At 40.8% G+C, this 25,021-nt stretch overlaps 3 protein-coding genes across 3 annotated transcripts; all 3 read right to left on the reverse strand.

Annotated features, from left to right (window-relative positions):
• Positions 1-356: 356 nt before the first annotated feature.
• On the reverse strand, positions 357-18,511 carry LOC145441606 (cilia- and flagella-associated protein 74-like). The gene is made up of 39 exons (XM_080319512.1): positions 17,898-18,511; positions 17,439-17,516; positions 17,104-17,227; positions 16,667-16,870; positions 15,971-16,144; positions 15,558-15,654; positions 15,209-15,483; positions 13,982-14,075; positions 13,771-13,926; positions 13,606-13,710; positions 13,444-13,539; positions 12,893-13,069; positions 12,187-12,305; positions 12,061-12,127; positions 11,915-12,004; positions 11,078-11,248; positions 10,841-10,973; positions 10,657-10,770; positions 10,517-10,599; positions 9,767-9,889; positions 9,237-9,293; positions 9,110-9,174; positions 8,921-9,049; positions 8,403-8,664; positions 7,592-7,786; positions 7,426-7,534; positions 7,247-7,353; positions 6,432-6,599; positions 6,229-6,371; positions 5,561-5,695; positions 5,336-5,501; positions 4,983-5,102; positions 4,759-4,914; positions 3,651-3,792; positions 3,425-3,579; positions 3,234-3,363; positions 2,580-2,707; positions 1,362-1,496; positions 357-519 (listed from the first exon to the last, which is right to left on the reverse strand). Exons 1-39 carry the CDS (start codon positions 18,052-18,054, stop codon positions 421-423), a joined length of 5,238 nt encoding a protein of 1,745 aa, XP_080175638.1. The 5' UTR covers positions 18,055-18,511; the 3' UTR covers positions 357-420.
• A 22-nt stretch (positions 18,512-18,533) lies between these two features.
• Positions 18,534-20,221, reverse strand: LOC145441609 (GPI alpha-1,4-mannosyltransferase I, catalytic subunit-like). The gene has a single exon (XM_080319515.1). It carries the CDS (start codon positions 20,219-20,221, stop codon positions 19,022-19,024), a length of 1,200 nt encoding a protein of 399 aa, XP_080175641.1. The 3' UTR covers positions 18,534-19,021.
• A 64-nt stretch (positions 20,222-20,285) lies between these two features.
• On the reverse strand, positions 20,286-22,722 carry LOC145441608 (cytosolic carboxypeptidase 6-like). Its single transcript, XM_080319514.1, has one exon. It carries the CDS (start codon positions 22,513-22,515, stop codon positions 21,058-21,060), a length of 1,458 nt encoding a protein of 485 aa, XP_080175640.1. The 5' UTR covers positions 22,516-22,722; the 3' UTR covers positions 20,286-21,057.
• Between the last annotated feature and the right edge of the window lie 2,299 nt (positions 22,723-25,021).

Below are 25,021 nucleotides of genomic sequence, written 5' to 3' on the forward strand. Positions count from 1 at the left end.
AAGCCATTGCATATTTCCACGCTTAGGATTAATTGCGGTTTGCTCCGGGATATCTAGAGTTTCAAGATATCCATGGGTTTGCTACGCAAATACCATAGAAACGACACGAAAACTTATCTAGCAAGATTCGACTGTTTTATAACACCGACCCAACTCACAAAGCATGTAGTATATTTGTCCAGAACCACTTAACATGATTTATTGGACTCGCAGGTAATCATTTTCTGACTTCAAACTCGACAAATAAACGCTGTCGCTAATTCTCTCTGATAAATCTTCGTCGTGTGACAGCAGGCCGTTAACAACGGAGAAATAGGATGTTCGGGGTACCCGGTAAATCAGAATAACCACAAAGCTTCCATAAAAATATATCTGCGTTTATTTACTAAAACTTACGAAAAATATAGAGAGTCTGTGAATTTAATGTAAAACCAGCAAAGCTCGTAAAAGAACGTTATACGTCAACGCAACGTCTGCCTTCAGCGTTAGCGACAGGCTCGATTCGACGGTCACGTTGGGCTGAAAGAAAAGTGGTAATAGCTGTAGGTGTTGAGAGATCACACTCGCAAATCGACGATATGTCCAAGACCGTGGGTGAAAGCATGCAGTTACAGCGGCACAGGGCTCTAATCGGTGACCTCTGCGACTCACGAATAGGGATGATCAATTGGAATCGGCGATTCGATTAGAGACGATGGCCTTCCGATCCATGTATTTTGGTTATGATACAAGATAAAATTCATTGAATTGATACATGCGTTGCTGTTCTCTTCCGATGAGGGACGAAATACAACGGGGCACTGCGCTTTCAATGTGATGTGGTCTCAAATTTAAGTTGAGAGTGTGAAAAATATTTTGACAGAAACCATTTTCCTCAAAAAGTCACCGTATTCGTCCTCTACTCGAAAAGTACAAGGTAGTTTTAGGGTAAGTCTGAATCCCTTTTATGCACGAAGTCGTGATAAAAACGGTGTAAAATAGTCATCACAGTAACTGCTGACTGTTGTACTGTCATTAATCATTTTGCGATAGTCGCCAAGATGGATCTTGCAATTTTTAGTGTAATCCCCAATTATGACAGCCGTAGACCAAAACGACTTTTTGATACTACGTACTTGTGTGCTTTTCACGCCTTTTATTTTCTACTTCCAGTTCAAGGAATCTTGAAAATCGATACCTTCTACCTGAATCCAAGTAAAAATTCACGGGACTACTTCTACACGAATAGCAACGCTGACTGCTTTAGTCCCCTCTTGTTGTGACCATAAATAGTAATACAAAATTCAATTGAATATACTATTCAATTGTATATTGAAGTTCTGTAACTCTAAGAAGCTCTTCTAATACAAAAGTGAACGTACGTTTTGGCCTTCAGGCGGCGTCCACACTATTTCAATCGGCTTCGCACTACCGACGTCCACACTTCCTTTGGGGAATTCAACGCTGAATCCGAGCGATTGAGCGTGCTGCATATTTTCCACTATCCAATCACCGCTCTGTAATAGTACTGCATCATACACAATGGAATCAGAACTGAATTCAGCAGGGTTGTAACCAAGTCACAAGGCTCCGAGTCACAAGTCAATCTTACTTTTATAGTTTTGACTCGAGTCAAGTCGAGTCATTTTCAATTCCCCGCCGAGTCAAGTCCGAGTCCAAGTCAGTGAGCAGAGGCTCGAGTCCGAGTCATGGTATCATGACTCGAGTCGAGTCCAAGTCATTGTGTTGACTGACCAGTTTCCAGTCAAAGTCTTGTTAAATCCACTTTTTATAACTCTATTTGGTGATATCGAATGGCTCGCATTTATAATATACTAATTTTCCTCAGTTTTAGCAGTTTCTGGTAGCATTTTCAAGTACCAGTACCAATAGACGAAATCCCAATAGTGTGGTTACTTTACTATTCTTCGAAATGACAATGAAATGTCGGTGTTGGCCGTCTGAATCTCGAGTCATATGACTTGGTTCGAGTCATGCGCAATGACTCGAGTCCAAGTCGAGTCAATACACAGATTGACTCGAGTCGAGACGAGTCATTTCCGTATTTTAAGAAAATGACTCGAGTCAAGTCGAGTCATCATAAAATCGTGACTCGAGTCATTACAACCCTGGAATTCAGTCACCGGCATTGAGTTACAAATCACAAGTGGTCGAATACAAATTGGGAGCGATAGAGAAAATGCCATGCTAAAGCAAACAACCCCAGCAAACAATCATGTCACATCGTCACAACAATGCGATGCTGTCCAGTAATCAACTTTCCGAGACAGGATTAAGAAAAAATCCTCCAAAACAAAGTTAGCGGACCAATGAAAAAGGTCGTTAATGACTAAAATGACTTCGATCGACTGAAAATTAAAAATGCTACTTCATCCCCTAACAAGTCTGAAAGCCCCACAAAAGGCCGCAGTCGCGAACCACGGAATTAGTGTATAGTATCCGCATTTACAAAGAGAGAGGAAGATATTAGTGTACATTGGTCACTGACTGCTTTATTCTCACTCAGACCAAGGAGTTGGCATTAGATAATTAAAAAGGACATCGCATTTACAGTGTTTAGTGTATATAGCCAATGCTACCTTTTTCGAAACAAACGCGTTCGTCCTGATGCAACCGACGGAAAGTTCTCGCGAGGCAGCCTGAAAGCAGCCTTCGCTGATTTTGCTTCGAAACGTCAAAAGAATGTCTCTGGTCGGTTCGGCCAAATCTGTACAGCGAAAGATTCACGATGGAGCTATTCGAACACAAATTATAGTCAAATAAGAAGGTATCACAACGTCACGATTCACAAGACTTCAAGTCTGGATGTAGTAATCGGTGCACTGTCACATTTGAGGCAGAACATAACTTAGATATTGAAACAGGAAAATCCAACCTGGGTTAGTCAAATCTGTTCACACAAAATCTTCACATCGGGATAGCATTGGAATAGCAAACAGATGATTATTTCAAGCATTTATTAATGATAAACGAATCCAAAAGTTGACACGCTGAAATGAGAATTATCTCTGAGAATTATCAATGATACCATAAATGTTTCTTTAGGAAGAAATTAGTTCAGGAAAATATCCTATATACACAATATACGCACAACTGAAATATACTAGTGATACAACTGTTGACATGCAAAGTTCTTTTGAATTCTTTGCTAGTGGCTAACGATTACCCCTGAGTGTCAGTCGAAAACATTTGGGTTTATTTCAATATGAACATATTTTTCAATTGAAATATACCTGACTCCAGATCCGCAGGTTTTTCCTCAGTCGACAACGACTCGAAGGCAAGCCTGGGCATGTCATACCCGTCGAGATACATCATGTGCTTGTGTGCGCGGCCCTGTAACTTTACGGCATGCGCTTGCTCCTGACATAACGAATAAACCGATTGGCGATGAAAGTTATCTGGAATGAAGACACTACTTTACCAGATTGAAGAGAACGATCCTAGCGCCGTCCGAATAATGTCTCGAGCTGTGATCCGGACTGAAAGTGACGGTGATCTCGTGAGTTTCTTCCGTCGCGATGGTTCCTTCGCAAGGAACGCAGTCGAACACGGCCGATCCGTCGTAGTTTTGCGGTCCTTTTTTGCGAAAGGCGCGTTAAAAAACCTGGTTCGCGAGTGCGGCGTTCTCGATTCACTGCAAAGCCTACCTGCAAGCATTTGACTGCGGCTGTGTTCCTTCTCGGTATCGGAAGAGCGACTCGGAATTTGTTGCGACAGAGAGTGTTTGAGTAAGGAATTGCTATCGAGTCGGATGCTATAATCCACTTTGAGCGAAGACGAGTTTGATATCTGAAAGAAAACAAGTCACAGAGTTATTCTACACAGCACGAAACCGAATTTCCACGAGCAAAACCGACTATGCGACGAGTTATTTGAAATACAGAACAATAAAGAATCAAATGATTCACAATAACGCGAATCTGCGCTAATTTGAGGAGTGTTCCATTCTTGCGACACAGGATCGACGTGATGCGTCATGGATGATGTTCAGTTAAATTAATAATCTAAGACCAACGGTACAGTTACACCTAAATTGGCCCATATTCAGATTTGAAGCCAATGAGAGACATGGCATTGCGTGCGACCTGGACACGACATGTGATATGTGTATCGGAGCAAAGTGACACCAATCAGTGATGGCTATATGTACAAAAAAGCTCGCTGTTCTTAGTCCGCTTTACAAAAAAGCCCAGAGAAAGACGCATTGAAGGACGAATGCAAGGAAGGTAATGAAACGGGCAGACGTGATGTAGGTATTCATTGATGGTGGGCTAGTAGATATAGAAGGAACGTCGTAAAATTCTATTCAAATTCAAGTAGGAGAAATATCCAAGTAAGTAAAAAAGTATGTATGCAAGTTCTAGTTTTGCGTAAAGAACTGGAAATTGTAAAGTAGAAGGGAAAGTAGCCTAAAACATAACCACCCGAGTAAGTACTGCAACTACTCAATAAAAGTAGACGTACTTCAATGCTGATCACCTCTGAAAAAGGACGATGACGCCAAAAGGTAAAGAATCAAGATCAGCCAAAACATCAAGATAGGGCATTAATATTAGTAATACCAGTAGGCCGAGGTGGATGTTGTATTTATAGAATGTACTTTGTTGTTCGACATCCTCCTATTCATTACATACATTTCTGATCAAATCAAGGCGCCGTCTCAATCAAAAAAATACACACCAAAGCTACGAGCTTCCGTTATGTTTTCATAGTGTTTTGGGCATAAAAATCGATACCCAAGACAAAAAATCTCACCGTGAACGTCGCAGAATTCGACTCTCCCTCCAACACATCTCCCATGTCCAGTACGCCGTCATCCACGGATATATCGATAACTGGACTGACGCCTTTCCCAGTCAGCGGAATGCTCAACGTAGCGAGTGGACTCACCATCTTCAACACTTCGTAAAACTGGCGAAGCAGCAATAAAATATTTTGAGTTAATATCGGAAATCTTGTATAGTGAAATGAACAATCACCAATTTTCCTGCGTTCGGCGTGAACGATACCAGCAGCGTATGAGTTTCGTCCGGTGTTAGTGTGCGCAAAGCGTTCAAAACTTGAAAAGGACCGTTCGTGTCGAGGGAAGACAACGTAAGCTGTAATGTTTATGTAACGGTTTACACTGATCTCTACAATTAGTGAACACGGCATTCAATTATTCGTTGTAAGCTTATTGCTCATTATAAAGAATGAAAGAATTTGAAAAACTTTGCCTCTGAATTTGCGATATTCTCTTAACGAAATTGATCGACATTATATCTTAAAAAGGACGCAATGAACGCACTGACTCACAGATGTGGCAACAAAATCAAACAAAAAACAAGCTTACATCGACTGGTTGATCGGATATATTCTGGATGCTGATCGGCCTGATTGTGTTCTGTCCGATGGAGACCTGCCCGAAATCGGTGCAATTCTGACCCTGGTTCGAGATCACGACGACTGGCGGCTTCACTGTCGGACAGTGCACGTCCACGTACAAAATGTTGGCGGGACTGAAACAGATATGGCATGTTATATCAGAAACTGACATCAATCTTGAATCTCGACTTACTTGAATGATTGCGAAGGCGAATTTGTGATGTCGTCGCACGCTCCGCTCGCTACGAAGCACGGAATTTTGTAAGAGTCAAACGATCCAGAGAATGATCGTGTCAGCGATGCCAAAGCAGCTTTGAACGCATCGGAGCTTGATAAAATAGATTAGCTATTATTACAACTAGGCGCAACGATTCGTGTACCTAAATTTGAGTCGAGTATCAACTGTAATGATATGAGTCGTGTCGAGAGAATTGGTTTTATCCAGTAACAAAAATATACCCTCGCTCTTGTACACCAGAAGTTATATTTTATCATCGAAAGATATAGTATATACTGGTATCATTGACCTCGTGGCCACATAAAGATGCATGTTTGACCTTTCAAAATCCTTACTATGTTCTGATGTCAGAGTACATTGTATTCGAAGCTTAATACTCGACTTGGTATCGAATCATTCACGTACTCGATTTTGCCACGCAGTAGCTAGTATATGTGCGGGATTGACCAGTAGACATCACGAATTTGGATTCATTGCATTTGGATTTCATGAAATTCCCGGATTTTCAGCAACACTGGATTTGAGCGTTGAACTTTAAACTGTATGGCTTTTTGGAGTGATATTTGCGGAATGCCGAAACAGCCATTCGATTTTTCCTATTAACACGCCTTAAACGAGCTCACTCTTTCTCGACATCTTCCAACGTGGGGCTCGGAGCTTCGTCGGTACCCGATTTGCGATCGCTACCCGTCGTGCCACTCGATTTGGGGGGCTGCGAATCGGTCGTCTTTGTCCTCGCCGGGGTTTTTGATTTCTTTCCCTTTCCCTGAACGACAAGAAGGTTTATATCGACGCAAAACACAGAAATATATCACGGGGCGCGTACGTTTTTATCTTCGTCCGTTTTTGAAGCGGCCAACGCTTGCTCTCTCGCTTGCCTGTCAGCTTCTCTCCTTTCGTTGTCGTCTTTCTGCGTTTTGAGAACGCGCAGTGCCTCTTCCCGTACCGTCGTATCGCCCAGGGCCGGATTGAAGTAGACGTTCACCAGACATTTCTGGGCGACAACGAAATATTGGTTTAGAGCAATAATCGGCAACGGTAAAGACACGAGTGGGCGCAACTCACAACCAGTGGCCTTCGGTAATGAAGTTTTTCCATTTTCATGATTATGCAACTGCCATACCTTTCCGGATCCCGGGGATTCACTGACTAAATTGCTAAATTGCCTAAAATAATCCTGCACATCAAATTTGGATCGATTCTGACCAGTAAAAGCCAATTAAAATAAAAAATAAAATTTTTATATTCTACTGTCAACCAAATAAAATTGTTCAGTTGCCTAAAACGTCGAAGCATAACAATTTTTGCTCAATTCCAACCGTCATTGCATTTTAAATTTGCAAAAGGACCATTGACGGTAGGAAAACCCAGAATTATTAATGATAAACTCGAATCTCAATTTAATCAGTGAATCCCCCGGATCCAGAAAAAGAGAGTTCTTTTTGAACAACCCTACCCGCTGTAACGGCGTTTAATAAAGCAATGGATGGTAGGATATTTTTGGATAATTTCAGTACTCAGAATACAAAAAAATGACATCAGCCATTGGATTGGTATCATTTCAACTTTCAACACACGCTTTGAACGGTGTGGCATAATCAAATTCCTTTGGCAAGTCGTAGCAGCAATAAAAAATCTAACCTCTCCTGGCTGAACCGTACCAACGCACGGCGCTACCGATATCGGGGCTCCTTCAGGGATGCGGAATTCAAACGACGTCGGACCCACGGGTACGATTTCTCCTTTTCCTGCGACGAATTGTGAATATGAATTTTGTTCCCTCTGAAAACTAGAGCCTAGTCATTCACTTTAATCCATACCTATACGGGGTACTGGATGCGTGAATTCGTTCGCAGAAGTGTGAGAGTTAACGACATGAAAGTGGGCGTGCGACGTGTCACCCAGAGCGGTAGCGGCAAAGTTTATCACCTAAGGTGTGAAATGGAACGATATTATCGCGTAACATGAAGTCTAATCTAAACAAACCTGTTTCGTTAATTCCATCGGCGGATGAACGCCGACAGCTCGACATCTGATGGGAAATTGCCTGCCTATAATACTTTTGCATACTAGTTTGAAATTGTAGTTTTTCGCCTTGTCCGCGTTCACGATGACGTCAAGTTCGATTGTTTCAAGAGGTAGAATTGTACCGAAGCCGTCGTTGGGCTGAACCTCGGCGTACTGCGAAAGCACATGAGTATTGATATGTCACGATAGAAAATGTGCGAGCGCTGATACTGGCAACTTCGGATGGGCAAGAATTCAATCCACATGACAATCCGTTTTTAGTGGCACATGACGGAAAATGCTTTTCCGAGTAGGCATCGATTCAAAAGATAAAACCCTGTTTCATACATATAGTCGAGGTTGCAACAGATGTGGATCAAAAACTAAGGACAGGCAAACTCTCTGAAACCTTCGCCCAGTCCTAACGGACACAAGTCAAAAATAACGAGAAATCTTAGAAATAAGGAAAATGTACTCTCATAAGACAGAGCCCTTCAAAATAAGGACAAATCTCAGAATTATGAACAGTATGGCGACCAAAATAGATGTGGCTAACTTGCGTGTTGACCTTGGTCGGCACATGATCACAACTTACTAATAGTTTCATCAATGCAAAACACCACAAGATTGTGATGAAATAAAAAAGATATCACATTTATAATCTCAAGTTTAGATTGCAGGTTGCTGGGATAATGACTTGGTAGATATCCTGATTTGAGTCATATTTATTTCTTAACATTCAAGGACCGTACCAAAGCAGCATAAGCCTGCAAATTCGCCACGCACTTACGTCGGGAACATCGACGAATCCGAATTTTTGTGGCAGAATCGAGTAATTCGTAAGTTTGACGGTGTGCGCCACGGACTCGTAGATGCCGCATTTCCCAAAGTCGATTTCGTCCTGGTCGAACTCCATATCCGAGCACGTTACGACGCCCATCACCGTGAACGGGACGGGACGCGTCTGGTCCGCGACTTGGATCGCCATCGGAGCCTCCAGGACACCGCTGTCCGGGTCGAACAGCCCGGCCCCTTCTTCCGCCAGATTTTTCCTGGACAAAGATAAACAATGAAGACTTTCACACAGAGCATAGCGCTCTAACGAAAAGTGACTTTCTGATATGCACATGCAGAGGTGGTCGAAGTAAAATTAACGCCGTAAATCTCTACTAAATTACAAGAGAAAGTAGCAATTTCCAAGACATGCCAGGACTACTTGAAGTGGAAGTAGAAAAGGTCTGAAAAATACTCAAGTAATTAGTTCCGACAGGAAGTATTTACTTCATATTACGAAAACTACGTAAATACCTCGGAAGAAATTTCAGCTGAGCGGTGAACGTGGACTGCGCTTGTATGTATCCGGTCCTGGGTAGAACTTCGATGTGATTTTTCAGCTCTTTGGGAACTTCGAAATTCAATCTCAGTGCCGTGGTGGCTCTAAATATGTGGTCACCGGGTAGTAACGAATAGAAAAAACTATCGCTTTGTTTAATTCACCTGTTTTTGACGATGAGCTGATCCTGGTATAACCTGTCGTACATGCAAATACCCAGGTCGATGGTCTGAATGGTAATGAAAGGTATCGGGATACTGAGCAATGTCTAAATTGCAAATATATAGTTACCGGGTTTTCAATCCACACAGGTACGTCGATAGCTTTAGCCGAAGTCTTGACTGTCAACTGAAATATACGATCATGATCAGTAAGTAATCAAAATGATGATGATTATGAATTACAGCAGACAACAAGTACTGTTAGTAGGTTTAGTAATATAACTAGACGAGGTAAAGTACAAGCAGCAAAGATGATGCAACAATTCACAAAGTGAGACGATTTTTGAGTAATTTGGTCTATCGCACTTGAGGGAAAAGGGTCCAAAATTTGGTTTAGCCAACTGCCTGGGTCTATATCTGTCGTCCAAATCTGAATTATAACAGGCATTAACATCAACTTGAATTGCTGTGAAAGTAGTGTACCACAGATATGTGTATGCGGTCAGATCAATCTGATTAAAAAATCAGCGGTGCTTTTAGGGTGACTGTGATACACATCTAGGAGATAAGATTTGTGATAACACTGATAAGATAAAAGCATCTGGCTCCAATCATAATGTCATCATGTCGTAAATCATTATTAAATTCCCATTAACTCACCGGTTCCGAATCTTTATCGGAGAAGGCAATACGAAAGTTTGCTTTGATATTTCCGGGTATGGTAGGAGCAAATATGACGTCCAATCGTACCGTCGAGAATGGCGCGATTTCGCCGCTCATGGTCTGAAGGAACAAACATTTTACGGATTATACGCGCGATAAGCCTACCGAAGTGTAATTACGGCTTAAGGCCCAAACAAAAAGATCACCGATTCTATATTCTCTCTATAACAAGACGCTTTCGATGAAAATCACACAGGGGCAATATTTGCAGTGGTTTCCAATTCAGAAAATCATGTTCCGCACATTGATGAATGACATGCTACCAGGGTTGTAACAAAGTCGCAAGGTTCCAAGTCACAAGTCAATCTTAATTTTGTGGTTTTGACTCGAGTCAAGCCTAATCATTTTCAATTCATCAGCGAGTCAAGTACGAGTCATAGTGATGAGGATCAAGTCCGAGTCCGAGTCATACTACTTACTGGTCAGTCTCGAGTTCAAATGATGGTCAATGCCTTGTTCAACTCACTTTTTACAAATCTTAGGTAATATTGAGTTCCTCGCTTGCATAATATATTCGTTTTTCTCACTTTTAAAACGTCTATTCACATTTCTAGAAATTTTAGAAAATCACTTTAGTAATGGTATTACAACCTTGCACGCCACACACGATTCGTGACACCGGTCAAAAATCATTACGTAATCGAAGTAAATAGCGGTAGATATCCAAGTTTACGTGAAAGCACACACCTGGCCAACTTTAATCTCCTCTGGCAGCATGGAATAATCCGTCACCGTCGATTCGAATTTGATTTCATCGCCGTCACTTCTAGCTGTGATGCGAGTACATGGAACGCTTTCAAGTGCATGGTGAAGCGCTTTTTATTTACCTCTTTCCGGGCTACTCTCTTCGACGACGTCAACAAAATTGATAGAAACCATACGATCTTGGTCTTCTGTCACAGGTAGGCCAGGCGAGTCCAAAGGTCTGATCGATGTGACCGCTACAGTATTGCGAAAAGGAATAAATGTTACGATTGCAATGTTACTAACGTAGTTTAACGTTAACGGTACCAGCTGTGGACATGCCTTCTTTCATAGTGTGCCGGCGATTTTGCTTCGTCGACTGTTGCTGCGGGACTGTAGTAGCGGTTTTCAAGATGTCTGATTCGTCCACGGGGGTCATTGCTACCGTTTCAGCCGTTGTCTGTAAGTAGTTATAGTACATGAGACACATTGCCAATTTTTACACTGGGTTTGTACTAATAAAATACAAAAGAGAGAGTACGCAGCAAGAGTGTATTTACATACCAAACGGCCTAGCGACGTCTCCGTTGTGTAAGTGGTAGCGGGTTTATCCGGAACTTTGAAAAATTCAAACCGCGTCCCCAGCGCGCCGTTGTTGACGAGTTGAACTGATCGGCATATCGTTTCGCCGACAACTTGAGATCCAAAATCGATGAAATTGACATCTACTTTGAGCTGTGAAGAAAATATTCAAAGCCGCAGGTGAATAGGTGCGAACCATCCGATCAGACACCTAACTTTTTAGGACAAGTCCACCAGTAAGACATTAAATATCAACAGTACAAACCGGAAGTGCGACACATACGTCAAATTGATGCTACACTCGACATGACAAAAATAATACTAAGAGAAGTTTTGAGGATGATATACGCTGATTCTACAGATGAAACAACAGATTTGGGATGAAATTTTAATACTTGAACAGGTGACTGGCGGTGCTAAACTTGAATATTGCTTTCAAGAGTATATTCATTGCAGTATAATTCACTAAATCGAAAAATGTCTAATATATATACATTATTCAAGTTCAAATTTGTATTCTTTCTGCTGATCCAGTTCAAACCAGACCTGCACAGAAACTCACAGTCCAAGTCCGTTTCAATACAAGTCTGTTCCAATGCTCGTGTCTGGCATCTGACGTAGTTATCGAAAATGCTACAATCAGCCAAAGTTTGGCCTCCACCAAAACGTCTAAAGGACGGAATCAAAGCTGCATAAATCTAGCTAAGCTATAATATCGAAGACAGCGCTCTAAGAAAATCTAACCCTTAATTCTTCAGAGATACCGCATGCATAGAGGGAAAAGTATCAGAGAGTCAGGGAAGTTTAGCGCATGCTTACATCGCATTTTTTCGTGGAACACTTCAGAGGGATCGAAAACGGGCCCGTTTGGGCCTGGAATTTCACATCGCCCACCAGATCTGTATTAATCTGCGAAACAAAACAGTCATAATGCCACAGCGAAGAACAACTTCACAAGCACTTACCTTTGGCGAGAAAGTGACAAACATATCGCAGGACATACCGGCTGACATCTGTCCCGGGGGTTTGAAGCTGAATATTGGTGATATTTTTACAAACAAGAACCGCTATTCGACATTGAGATGACATACTCGACGAAAATGAAATCTTTCAGATGCTCCGATATTTCGATGAATCGACAGAAATTCATCGTGTAAGAAACGTTGGTGATAACGATCTTCTTTTTGTACGTTTTCCCGACATCGAAATCCTGATAACGCATAGATTTTGGTAATAAATTTAAAATCAAAAGATTGACAATGCATTAGATGAGCTTCGAATTATGCAATGTCAAAGCACCTAACATTGCAATTCTGATAATTCCCGGTCATCCCAAGCAAAATTAAGTTATTGAATTTTCACATATTTGTGAGGGTGAAATATTTAGTTGGGTCGAACTGTGTAATGCCGATGGACATGAAGTTCAGCAAACGTATAGTATATTGGGGCAATAAAAAAGACTAATTTCAACCTCGACTTCTGGGCAACTCATAGCGATAACACAAAATCACAAAGTGGAAAAGAAGGAAAGGGCGTTATGTGCTTTTTTCCTTGATGTTTTGCGGCATACACACTGACTCATGGTGGCGGTCTCCGATCATAAGACAAGTTTCTAATTTAAGATTTTGGTTTATAAAATCAACATTCAAATTGCTAAAGTGAAATCAATTGGTTTCTATTATGCAAAAGCGAATCATACATAAAGAAATACTTACATTATGAATGAAATTATATGAATATACTGATTACTGAGTCATGCTAATCAAATGCTACTTTATGACTGTACAAATGGCTTACCTTGAAGTGGATAACATCAGGTTTGCTGTAAAACGGTTGACCGGTAAATTCTCTGCCGGCAGCGACTTGCTTCACGGTAATGCCGGCCCGGTGTCTCTCGAGAGTCCTTTTCAAAATGGCCCGTTCCATGTCACTACCACCGACTGGTTTTGGGAGTACTTGTTCGTCTTTCGGAACCTAATCAAAAAAAATGTAATTATCCAGAAAATTGTGCAATTTTGACAGACAGTACCATAGCTCACAATGGTTACCACTGCATGACATGGCAGACGGATTATACTTTACAGTCACGGGTCTGGTCATGCAGTGTTTGTGAGCTCACTGCTCACGGAGAGTCAAGATTATATATTGAATGAATCACGTTGTATCTCAAAAATGGTAGGAGTAGTCTCGAATTTTGACTGAAAGCATGACTTGAAATTGCTGACGACTGCAAACGACTAATATCTGCCAAAAATCCTCTCAATGTAAATGCAAATGCAACAGTCGAAGAACGTTGGTGGCAACATTTCTTACATAGGACCGTCCACAATACGGAAAACTACCTTTACCTTGTAGTCCTTGTGTTTCTTTGTCCATAACCCGTCGAATTCCGGCTGGGCCAAATCTTCTCTGTTGTGCTTACTAGCGCCCTTTTTCATGAGAGCCTAATTCAAAGATGAGCATGAAACAAAATTGTCTAATCGTTACGTGACTTGTAAGAAAACGAATACCTCGAGTCTGCCTTCGATCGAAATCGAGCTCGACACGACGTCAGATTTTGTCGTGGTTTGTATCTCGTCAGATTCAGAAGGCTCAAGTTTGCCTTCTCTGTGCGCCTGTGTAATTCAAAACTTTCCATATACAATTTGAAACGATAAGGGCCTGAATCGGCAAACCTGATCCAGGTTGAAATCGGCCGACGTCGAAAATTTCCTCTCGATAAAATGTGGTTCACCCTCCTCGTCCATCCTGATCGATTTCATGACAGGGCGCTTTTTTAACGGGCCAAGTTCTTTCTCCCTTTCCGATTTTCTGTTGGCCCACAGCTGAGGCTGTACGACATAATGTTTTAGAAATGGCGTGAAAAGTTTTGTGTTAGGAACGTACCAGCTGCTGCTGTCGCTTCCCGAATCTTTGCTCCTCGTAGAAGATTTTTTCCGCGATTTTTCGTCGGTTCTCTTCTTGTTTCTTGACAAAAACTCTGGAAATGTGGCGGAAGTGAATTAGGAGGCAAGGTAAACATTTGTTCGATTCATTGAGGTCAGAGAAGTTATCGTTGGTACATAAGTAGAAGGAAAAATAACGATTTCCGAGTAAGTAATAAGGTAAGGATTCTAGGTCTAGTACATAATCGAGTTACGATTTTTTGATGACTCGACTTGACTCGAGTCATTTTTTCAAATGCGTAAAATGACTCGACTTAGTCAACTTTTGTATTGACTGAAGTACTCGAGTCATTGTGCATGACTCGAACCAAGTCACATGACTCGAGACTAGGATGGCCAAGACAGACAGTTCATTATAACTTTGAAGAATAGTAAAGTCACCACATTATTGGTATTTCGTCTATCAGTCCTGATGCTTGGAAAATAGGGCCAGAAACTGTTAAGACTGAGCAAGATTACGGTCTTATGAACGCAAGCCATTTTATATCACTCGAGAAGAGTTGAAAAAATTGGGTTGAAGCAGATTGAACTCAAGTCACAAGACTATGAATCGGACTCGACCCTCTACTCACTGACTTGGACTCGATCCTTGACTCGGTGGTGAATTGAAAATGACTCGACTTGACTCGAGTCAAAACTTTAAAAGTAAGGCTAACTTGTGACTCAGAACCTTGTGACTTGTTCACAACCCCGGTAAGTAGTACAATTATATGTTATTCGATTGTATATTGAAGTTCTGAACATCCAAGAGTCCCTTCAATACTTGAGTAAGTATTAAAAGTAAGCAACACCTACTTCAGTACTACGAAGAATAAGAAGTAAGTTATTATTGACCGCCTCTAGTTGAGAGCGATATATAGGCAGAACTGGACTGGATTCATCATTTAAGGTGGAGTTCCTTGACTTACTCCTAGTCCTGAGTAAATATTAATTGCAAGGGACCCTTGAATTCTTAAAATAATGAGCTAGGTTGAATCAAGTCATCCACTGTGTTTTTGTGGCATCGTAACTAGTCAAGATGAGTGTATATTTGTGAATTTGTTTCCTTATAATGTCCTGGGTTCAGGCTTGACATGAAGATCTTAAGGATCATATCGCAAGCCCCAGTCTGCACTGTTACACATAGCTACACAGTGATAAATTGGCACCGGATTCCAACCATTCTTACTTTTTCTGCTTTTCAATATTCTTTCGGTTCTTTCTTTGAAGCAAAACCTGGTCCGGATTGCCGCCGTCCTGCAGAATCTGCTGCCTCTCTTTCTTTTCCGCAGCGTCCTGTTTTTTCATTCTGGCGGCGTCGCGAGCCTGCAGCGCTTGCAAATTTTCTTGCGTCGACGAAATGCTCTTTTTGAGATCGATGACGGATTTCATTCGTCTTTTCGCCAACGTCGTGTTTTTCTCTTCTTCGCGATTCCAATTGTCTCTCACTTTTTGCATGGAGATCTGAACACATATTAGGAAGAGAACGTTAGTATCTATTCATGCACCGCAAGCATAAGATAATGACGATTTCGTACCTGGAGAAACTGCTTCGCCTTCATGTTGTTAACAAGAGCGTCTTCCAACCTTGCCTTGTATGCATTTTCTTCCTCTTCCATTTTTTTCATAAAATATCTAGTATTATAAGAGTATCCCAAGTTAAATCAAATTATGATCCTGGATATCAATGGTGTGAATTAAACGAGGACAAAATCTAAGAAGTTATAACATCAGCATTACAGTATTCAAAATTAGGTGTACTGCAAAAAGATGATACAAATCATATCAAGCTTATTTCATCTAAATTCCAAACAGACATTGGAACCTGGAGGATTAGTTATTTGAAATAGAATAAGGTGTCAGGAACATATTCGGACCACTGCAGTTGACTTGTCAGAATTTGCAATTAGTTTCAACGCATATTTCTACAGAAGGCGTAAATTTCTCTCACAGTTCAGCCTTGCGCAGCTGTCGTTCCTTTTTGGCTGCAGCTTGATTTTCCTTACGCAACCGCAGTTCCGCCATTAGTTTCTTCTCCTCTCTGACTTTCTCTTCTTGCTCCTGCACCTTCTCGCTCAGATTGAGGTAATGCCGCTGCTCCAAAGCTACTTCGGATAGCCCCATTCTAAAAAGAGCACATCATTTTCCTCCGTGATAAACAAGTAAATCAGTTTCTATGTAGGCCTACAAACCAATGAACACAACTATATATATAACTAACTAACTATATAACTTCTCGCTCATTATGCACAGACGACAACCTAATTGAACTGCATTTGAACGTTTTTCAAACAGCAGTGACCCTGGCCGTTTCAATTTCTGTTGAAAAGAATGGCCGACCTCAAAAGGCACAAACATATACTATCCGAATTGGTAAATGCGATTGATAACATCCTACAATCAACTCTACAATTAGAACTCTGAATGGAACATGCAAGACAGGGGCTTGCACCCTCTCGCCCTAAATTTACAACTATTCGAGTCGTTTAACAGTTCATTTTATGGATTGTTGACCAATTTGTTAGTGATTGTGTAGGAGAACACTATATACCATGACAAAACAGCCTACATACCGCACTTAGTTGAAAGCATTCTTTTACAAATACAATTTAAATAACAAGGAAACGCTCGCACGGAATATGCTCACTCAGCAATTTGAAGTTCTGCCTTGATTAGCGATTCAACTTCATGTTCGTTTTGAATTTCCAATTCCAGTTTCTTGATCTGGGAAGCCAGCCTGTCGTGGGCTGCGATGTTGCCCGACTCTTTCATCGAAACCGACTCCTCTCGGATACTCGCGAGTTCAAATTCGAGGGCTTTCATTTTTGTCCGACATGCATCGACCTTCTCCCTGTTTGAAGCAAAGGATTTCGACTGTTTCTCAAGTCCGACTGTAATTGCGTTCATCATATTTTCAAAGCAATATACCGGTACCAAAACATAACCACTACACTACACGTGACAAAGAACATGGCCGACAAAAACAGTAATATGGAATTGATAACATTATTATGAGCAGATAAAATACGTGCATGGTATGATTCCAACAATCAACAAAAGAAGCAAGCATTGACAAATACTCACTTTATGCGAAAAACGTCATGTTCCTTATCGAGTGCCTTTGCGTCCAGCCGGTCAAGGTGTCTTCTGAGTTGGATCAACTGAGTCTTTTGTTCTAACGAATGCATGCCGTAGTTCGGAGCGTCATCTTGAAAGAATATTGAAAAATAGGGGTGACACAAATCCCTGCAGAATTGCAATTGGCGCAGTAAAAATCGCTCACAAGATTCAACAAAAGATTAGTGAGACCAATTTTTTAACACCTCTGGGCGTGCTGATTAATCTACAAACTGTTCTCTTCTGCATCAGACAAATCACATGGAAAAGTTACTTGCGAGCAGACTGAATGAAGTGCTTACCATAATAGTAATCCATAAAAGAGTATCCATCCTCTTCAGAGAACAAGTCATCATATTCATCTTCCCACTCAGAATCATCTTTTACAAAAAAAGCCAACATTTTCAATGTGCACAGTTTTACTCTGGTCTACTCAAATTTCTTTCCATGTTAGAAGAATGTAGAATTTACCGATGTTACACAGTAATAGTTACTATCTATACAATTGCACTCCAGCTGTACGTTTGCAAGCTTAGTGAGTCCGCAATAAAACAATGTGTAGGTAGCCTAATAACACGGCAATAGAGCCTAGCAATTACCGACATCAAGTAAGTTTGTGCGGCAATATTGAAACACAGCAAAGCCGCGTATTTGTTTTTATTCGTAACGTCCGACTGGCGACTAAATTTAACATATCCAACAACACAATATGACCAGCACTCAAAGTCTGAAACTAATAAAGGAATTTCTTCTATTATTACCTTGATTATCTTGAGGTGTTATATCATCATTCCTCATATCTAAATGCTCAATTTCATTGTACATGGGGTGTTCGTCATTGATAATTATATCGGCCATTCCACTTTCGCGGGCGCTTTCATTCTCATATCCCAGCTCCGAGTCTACTTCGTATTCCATGACTAAAGTTATGGTTTACATCACCCGCACGATAATCTGGACGAAAACATGAGTAGAACAAATTAGAAGCCTATGACGTGGTAGGCGCTTGCGAAGCATGTCAGTCGGTCGATAAGAAAATTAAAGTTCAATTTGAGATAAGCCATGGCCAGCTTTGATACAAGACATCATGAGGTAAGGAGATGAAACGAATCTATGATTGAGACACATCAATTTTAAAATATTGCACCATATAATTACCAGAGCTGATCACTGTTCACTAGGGCTATTCAGTAAGAAAGTACTTCAACTTTTTCGGAGTAGTTATGTTTTGAGACTATTTGCCCTTCTACTTACCGGTGTTTTAGGCAAACTACTTACTTTTTAAGACTTGGGATATTTTAAAGCAGAAAGTACTTTAAGGACATGATTCTATCTGTCATAAAGACTGGGTGAAATGGCCCCAGTATTACAATAACTGAATGTTGAATGAAAGTGTTTAGTAATTTTCCGTTTGTCGTGAAGATGCACCTTGTAATTTCAAATTAACCCCCTTCGATCATCTACTCAAAGTATAGGCTACATCTCGAGCAAATCTACTTTTTGGAACTACCGTACTTTCAAAATCTTAGTTTTTCACTTCCACTCGAAGTAGTTTTGGCATGTCCTGAATAATGCTACTTCTACTTGTAATTAAGAAGAAATATAGGCCTACCACATTACTCCCACTCCTACTTGAGTACCAACAATGACTACTTTGACCCTCTGACAATTATGATATTGCGGCATGATATTATTGTGGTAAACATGATTGTGAAGCACTACGATCATCTATTGCAATAAACGATCAGCCAATATAACAAGGTACCAGTATCATAGGTAGTTCTAATGTCTCGATGACAAGGGTATTAATTCTAACATGGTATCTGCATATAATCACAATAAAAAAGAGAAAGAGATATTGCATATGAGCAAGGTCGAAACGGCTTCAATCTGTTTTCTTGCTCTCGATTACGTGCACCTGTTTGTAACGCTTCAGTAGCCACACCATTACAAAAACATTAGCCCAGAAAAAGATAACGCTACTATACCACACACGATCAAAGACACTAGCTCCTTCAAATTCCAATTTATATGCCATGCTCAACCATAAACCTTGAGCTAGGGCCCAAACAAGCACCGCAGATACGATTTCGAAAAGTCTCACATGCATCAAGCCAGGAACTATAAGTGGGAGAATGGTGAGATACCACAAAAAGTACTGTGACGTACAGATTTTGTTGAATGTCACGAATGCATATACAATCATAAAGTTACTGAAGATAATATCACGATAAAGTTTACCGGATAAAAACAAAACCACAACTAATTGATTAAGGAAGCAGACCAGTCCAAGCCAGGATTGTGAATTTGTATATAACATGTAGAAGTATACGGAGAAGTTATGTCTTATATCTTTCCTGATTACGTGGTACAAGTACGCATGTTCCAGAAATTCAAATTCATAGAGAGCATAGCATATTGCGGTGGATATTGCCACGAATACAGCAGTAGATAGAAAAAAGATTAGTTTGTCTCGTGAGAACATCAAGTTATACAGTTTTTTCCACAATGGTTGCGGAGCTGATTTTCTGTTCGACGAGTCATTGAGGCACAAAAAGAATGCAAACGCATTAGCAACAGGAAATATTTTGAGATGAATAGACAGTCCGTACAACAGTCCGGCTAAGATTGTTTTTTTCTTGAGAAAACAATACAGCGTGGCAATCACAGACATGGCCACGATAGACTCCGCACTTCCTCGGCAGGAAACCGTCATGATAAGGGGATTAAAAAGCCACGTGGACAATGCAATTTGAATAGTGTTCTCCTTGACACCTTGTAACCGTAGTATTCCGACAATCATATGGGCCACCGCAAGATCAGCCAGTACAAATATCGCTTTCCCATACACGATATGCACAATATGGCAAGGAACCAATAGCCACGCGAGCAGTGGTGTGTATCGGTACGTTTCTCTTTTGTACGGCGAAAGGCCATTTAGTGTGTAATTCGCGGCGTCCGTAAAGACATGGTAGTCGACGTCGGTGAACTTCAATTTGAAATGGCGGTCCTGCCATTCTCCATAGACGACCAAACACAATCTGATCAGCATTCCAGCAGCTAAGAGACGGCTGATAGAGAGCATGATGACTTGTGGCTGGTATATCCAAGACTTATACTACTAAGTCATAGAGATAAGACACGACACATCTACAGAACAAGAACATCAATTACCTCAAGTCACATTCGAAAATGTAGAAAACACTCTTAAAATTGATGATTAGATTTTAAAACCTATTTGATAATAGGCAGTCAGATATTTTCGTCAAAGTAAAACACAGAATTGTTATACTTTATTTAAACAGGTTGGTAATATCGCTACTGTCTAACATGTTGAAATTCTAATTCCATCCCTTGAATATAACAGTTGTTAACAATATCTAAAATGACAATCACAGTTTATAAACGTATACAGTACATATATATAATATTATTTTGAATTATCAGACAAAATATTTCATGAAAGGAACAACTAATTGCCACAACACCAAATAAATGCAGACTTTACTAGCTTGAAAAAATACCGTTTTACGAAACAATTTCTAAAAATTTTGGTCAACTCTCGATAAGACAACATATCATCCTTCATGAATCGTCAATAATCTTGTACAAGACATTCATTTTTAATGTATACTTCGGCTCTTTGAAAGAGATATTATTTTGGGACACAGTAAATTTCAATAGTATTTTCTGATTTTGGTACATTACCAGCAAATGCGATGAACGTCCCTGGAAGGCAAATTTGCCTTAAACACTAGAAAAAAGTTTAACAATGCCGAGAACTTGGAAAAAAGTACAGTGGAATTAGATATTTTCAGGGCTGTACGAGTGTACGTGGCGTTCTGTCCACAACACACAGATCAGTCGCCAGACGTTATTGCGTGTCAAAAAATCCGGCATCACAACAGAGCGTTATTACTCTTATCGCGGACGCGTTTTGGTTGTCACATTTGCAGCGTCAGCGGAAGTGCCCTGTCCTTTGTTTTTGTTTGAGTTCGGTCTGTCTCTTTCGCGGATAAACCCGACCGACGGTTTAGGAGCGGGATGACTGGATATTTTGTAATAATCGGCGAAGGTTTTCGCCAAATTCCTCCCAACTCTGTAATAGCTCTCTTCCGTGTACGGAATAGGACTCGGAGACAACCCGTTGTAATAACTGTAGAAAGACACCTCAAGTGTGTAGCAGTGAGAGCTTTCGTCTAAAATCCCTCCCAAAAATCTACGGCCGGTTCCGGCTTTGACGACGTCGCGATTAAACGCGGTGTTGGCGAAGCTGAAGTCATCCGCATTGGAGCACATCAGCCTCGGAAAAACGGCTTGCCTCTGAAATCTCTCTTCTTCGTCGTAAATATTTCCGTACATGAAGCAATTGCTCAAAGTCGAATGTGCGTGGATGTCAATATAAAAATCGATGACGACGCTCGGGTCAGAATGCAGATTCATCAGGTATTGTTTGGTAGCGTGCAGCGTAGGGTGTGCCCACGGTGAAGGATCCTGCCAATGACGATTTAGATCAAACCCCATCAAAGAACATCGGTAGTTACCTAAATACACGCCGTCCGGATTGAGCATCGGAACCACCTTGAAGATAATATAATCCCTGAGAACTCTTGCAAGAGGATGATTGCTGATGATAAAATCCAAAAAACCTTGAACAACATGCGAGGCGGGTGATTCGCCAGGATGTACACGGCTTGTGACAAAAACAATCTTTTTTTTGTCAGAACTTGTCATGTTTTCCGGAGACGTGATCGTTACCATGTCGAGCTTGCGCTGTTGAACGGTGAGGGATAACAGTTCTCTTTTTACATGCGGCATGTTTTTGTGCTCTATCTTTTCAAGATAGTTTTGCAGTCTGGAGTAAGTGTAAGGGAAAGAATACGCGAATTGATACACTTCGTCATCGGCCCGGTCAAAGCAGAACGCAAAGGACATTACGTAATTTTTACGATGATCCGGGCATCTGTAGTAAAACACATTTTTCGATGGTATACGAGTCCACTTAGGCCTGCTCGAAGACTTTACTACCGGAGACATACCTTCCCGGTACAAACTCTTTGTTTTACTAAAATTCACGACATTGAAAATCACTCTTTGATCCGGCCGGACGTTTTCGACCGTAAAGTTAAACCACACGCGAAATCTTGGATTGCATGTGTCAGGTCGAACGAAAAGGTCGTATTCGTGTTCGGTGATGTAATCCACTCTTCCGAGATTGCCGCTTTCAAAACAAGCATCAAATAGCAGATGTCCTCTTTTTGGCGGGCCGGAATATCCGTGAGGATATGCAATCGTTTTATTCACGTTACCGACAACGGCATCGTCGCCTGAGTCTGAACTAGCGGAATCTGCCGTCCGGTCCTCGTGCATTTTCGACATCGGACAGCCTGTACAGGTCACAAGTCAATATCATTCAATGCTATGAACTGCGCAATGACTCTCAGGTTTACTAGGAGAGAATAGTTAAGCTAGCATCTAGCTGCATTGTGTATGCTGTCGAAATGTTTTAACCCTTCTGTTTAATTCTTTTATACTTCCAGCTACCGCGGCCAGAAATTTGCATGATGGCGATATTTCCGTTCTGTCAGTCACCATGGTGATGACGCGTGAAGCATGAACCGGTTAGAATCCGGACATTCAATCGGATTTCATGAAAATCTCAGCCTCAGGTCAGTTCTATTCAGTTTATAATAAATAGTTTCATCGGATCAATACACCGTAATATTGTGATACAATCGAAGGACAGGAAGGTGTCGAAACGACTTGGAGTGGTCTTTGAAATCAGACACCCAACTGGGCCTAGGCGATGAAAAGTAGAGGTATGCACGTTGCACACTGAATGAAAAGTAATAGAAGATAGCATAAAACGAACAAACGATAAAAATGATACGGCATATGTCGAGAGGCCAGGTCGATATATCAAATCGTGGTCCGGTTATCTCGAGCGCTGACTATAGTATTCATTGTGTGAACTGATTGTATTCGGTGGTTATATTATTGCTCTAGTCTTATCAGAGCTGGTGAAAAAGTAGTCATATCGTCAGTACTCAAGTAGAAGCAATGATATATATCATTGAGTAGATGTATATGTATAAGTAGTAAGAAAGTATGTAGAAAAGTAAGTATTTTAGGTCTAATTTTGCCTAAAAAACTGAAAACTGTCAAGTAGAAGTAGAAGTAGTCTGAAATCATATAACCACTTGAGGAAGTAGTATAAGTCGGTAAAATCCACTAGAAGTACTTTGACAGGTTGAACTACTTCAATCGTTACTGAGCAGCTCTGCTCAACATACGGAGATTATTTTATTAGTATGATTCCATTCCCCGATTTAGGCTAATTCCAATGATTCTTGACTGTCATATCCTCTACCAACGTTGAGGAGGATACACGTCGTTGTTTTCACCAGTCGCATATCTCCGGGTGATATCATCATTTATTACAATTTTCATCAGCTCAAAATGCCACAATGCAGTGAAAAGATAAGGAGTCTAATTATGGAGTAGCCTTTTAATGAGATACCCGCCAGGGCCAAGGCATATTAATAGAAGAACGTGTTAATAAGAGGGATGCTCACCATTTTCTCATGCTCATGCTGAATGAAAACTAATAAAAGTTCAAGTATAAAGACAATCAATGAAAGCGAAGAGGCGTGTGTAGTGTGTACTACTATAGCAGTACAATACACTGTGTTGTGTAGGCATGCGGAATCGATACGGCAATCTCAAGATCGGCATATCATTTTTTATCCTCTTCCTGCTCACGTAATCAGTCAGGCCGGTAATAGAGCTGAGTGACGTGTGTTGGAAAAGGTCGGACCCCAAAATAATAAGAAGGCTATAACCATATGCAATTTTAAAAATCTGCAAGGCCAACCAAAAATTTGAGTATAAGCTGACCGCAAAATTTGGGGATGTTGATGACTAAAATATCAGCTCCGACACATTCGCGTATAGCCATGGGGCCAGCAGCCATATTTTCGTAGATATTCGTAAAAGTCCATAAAATAGAAGATTTATTAGACTTGAAATTATTCTTAGCACTTATCACGCGATTTATTGTCACTCGATGTCTTATTGCTTTTAGCATTGATCTCATTGCAATCCTGAAAATTAAAAATACGCCCAATTTTGAGAATCGCGTTCAACTAATTTTGCTGTTGTAAGAGAGGAGTCGTAGCCTACAACTACTTCGCGTCTGCACTCGCAGAAAGATCGTCGGTAATGAAACCTTTGCACAAAAAGATATATTCGATATTGATACGTCCAAGCGCCGAATAATCCTTCCCTTGTTAAATGAGCTCAGCGGTTGGGTTCTGGTTTAAATCAGGCTGATTTAAACCAGTGTGATTAAAATCATTTTTTTTTCGTTGATTTTATACTTTAATTGCAGCATTTTGATTATTTTTAATTTTTCAAATTGTCTGACGAGATCACAAGTAATTCGCGCGAATCATATCGAGATTGGGCGATGACCCTTGTGTGTTGCAGGCTGCTTGTAAACATTGATTATATTACAACGTGAAGAAGTTGAATGAAAGAGCGAGGCTGCTAGCATTGCTAGGGTTACCATACTTTGGAATCCCGAAAGAAGGGACACTCTTTAAAAAACATACAAATTAGTTTACCGAAATTAAAAACAGCTGATTGTGAAATACTTACTGGAAATCTTGTTGCGCTGACTAAAAAAAGGTGATCACTTCGACTCGGCTCCCGAATTACCCGATATTCGCTTTTTCACGTTATACTTTTGTGGTGTGTTGACTACAAAAAGGACATCACTGCGTTTCAACTCCCGGATGACCCAATCCAACATCTGCATTACCTATTTCGTGTTCATGCTAGGGTTACCATACGTCCTCCTTTAGGAGGATTTGTCCTCCTTTTT

This window comes from Botryllus schlosseri, chromosome 6 (genome assembly GCF_051294905.1).
Source record: "Botryllus schlosseri isolate E-star chromosome 6, Bs_hap1, whole genome shotgun sequence".
Taxonomy (NCBI): Eukaryota; Metazoa; Chordata; class Ascidiacea; order Stolidobranchia; family Styelidae; genus Botryllus; species Botryllus schlosseri.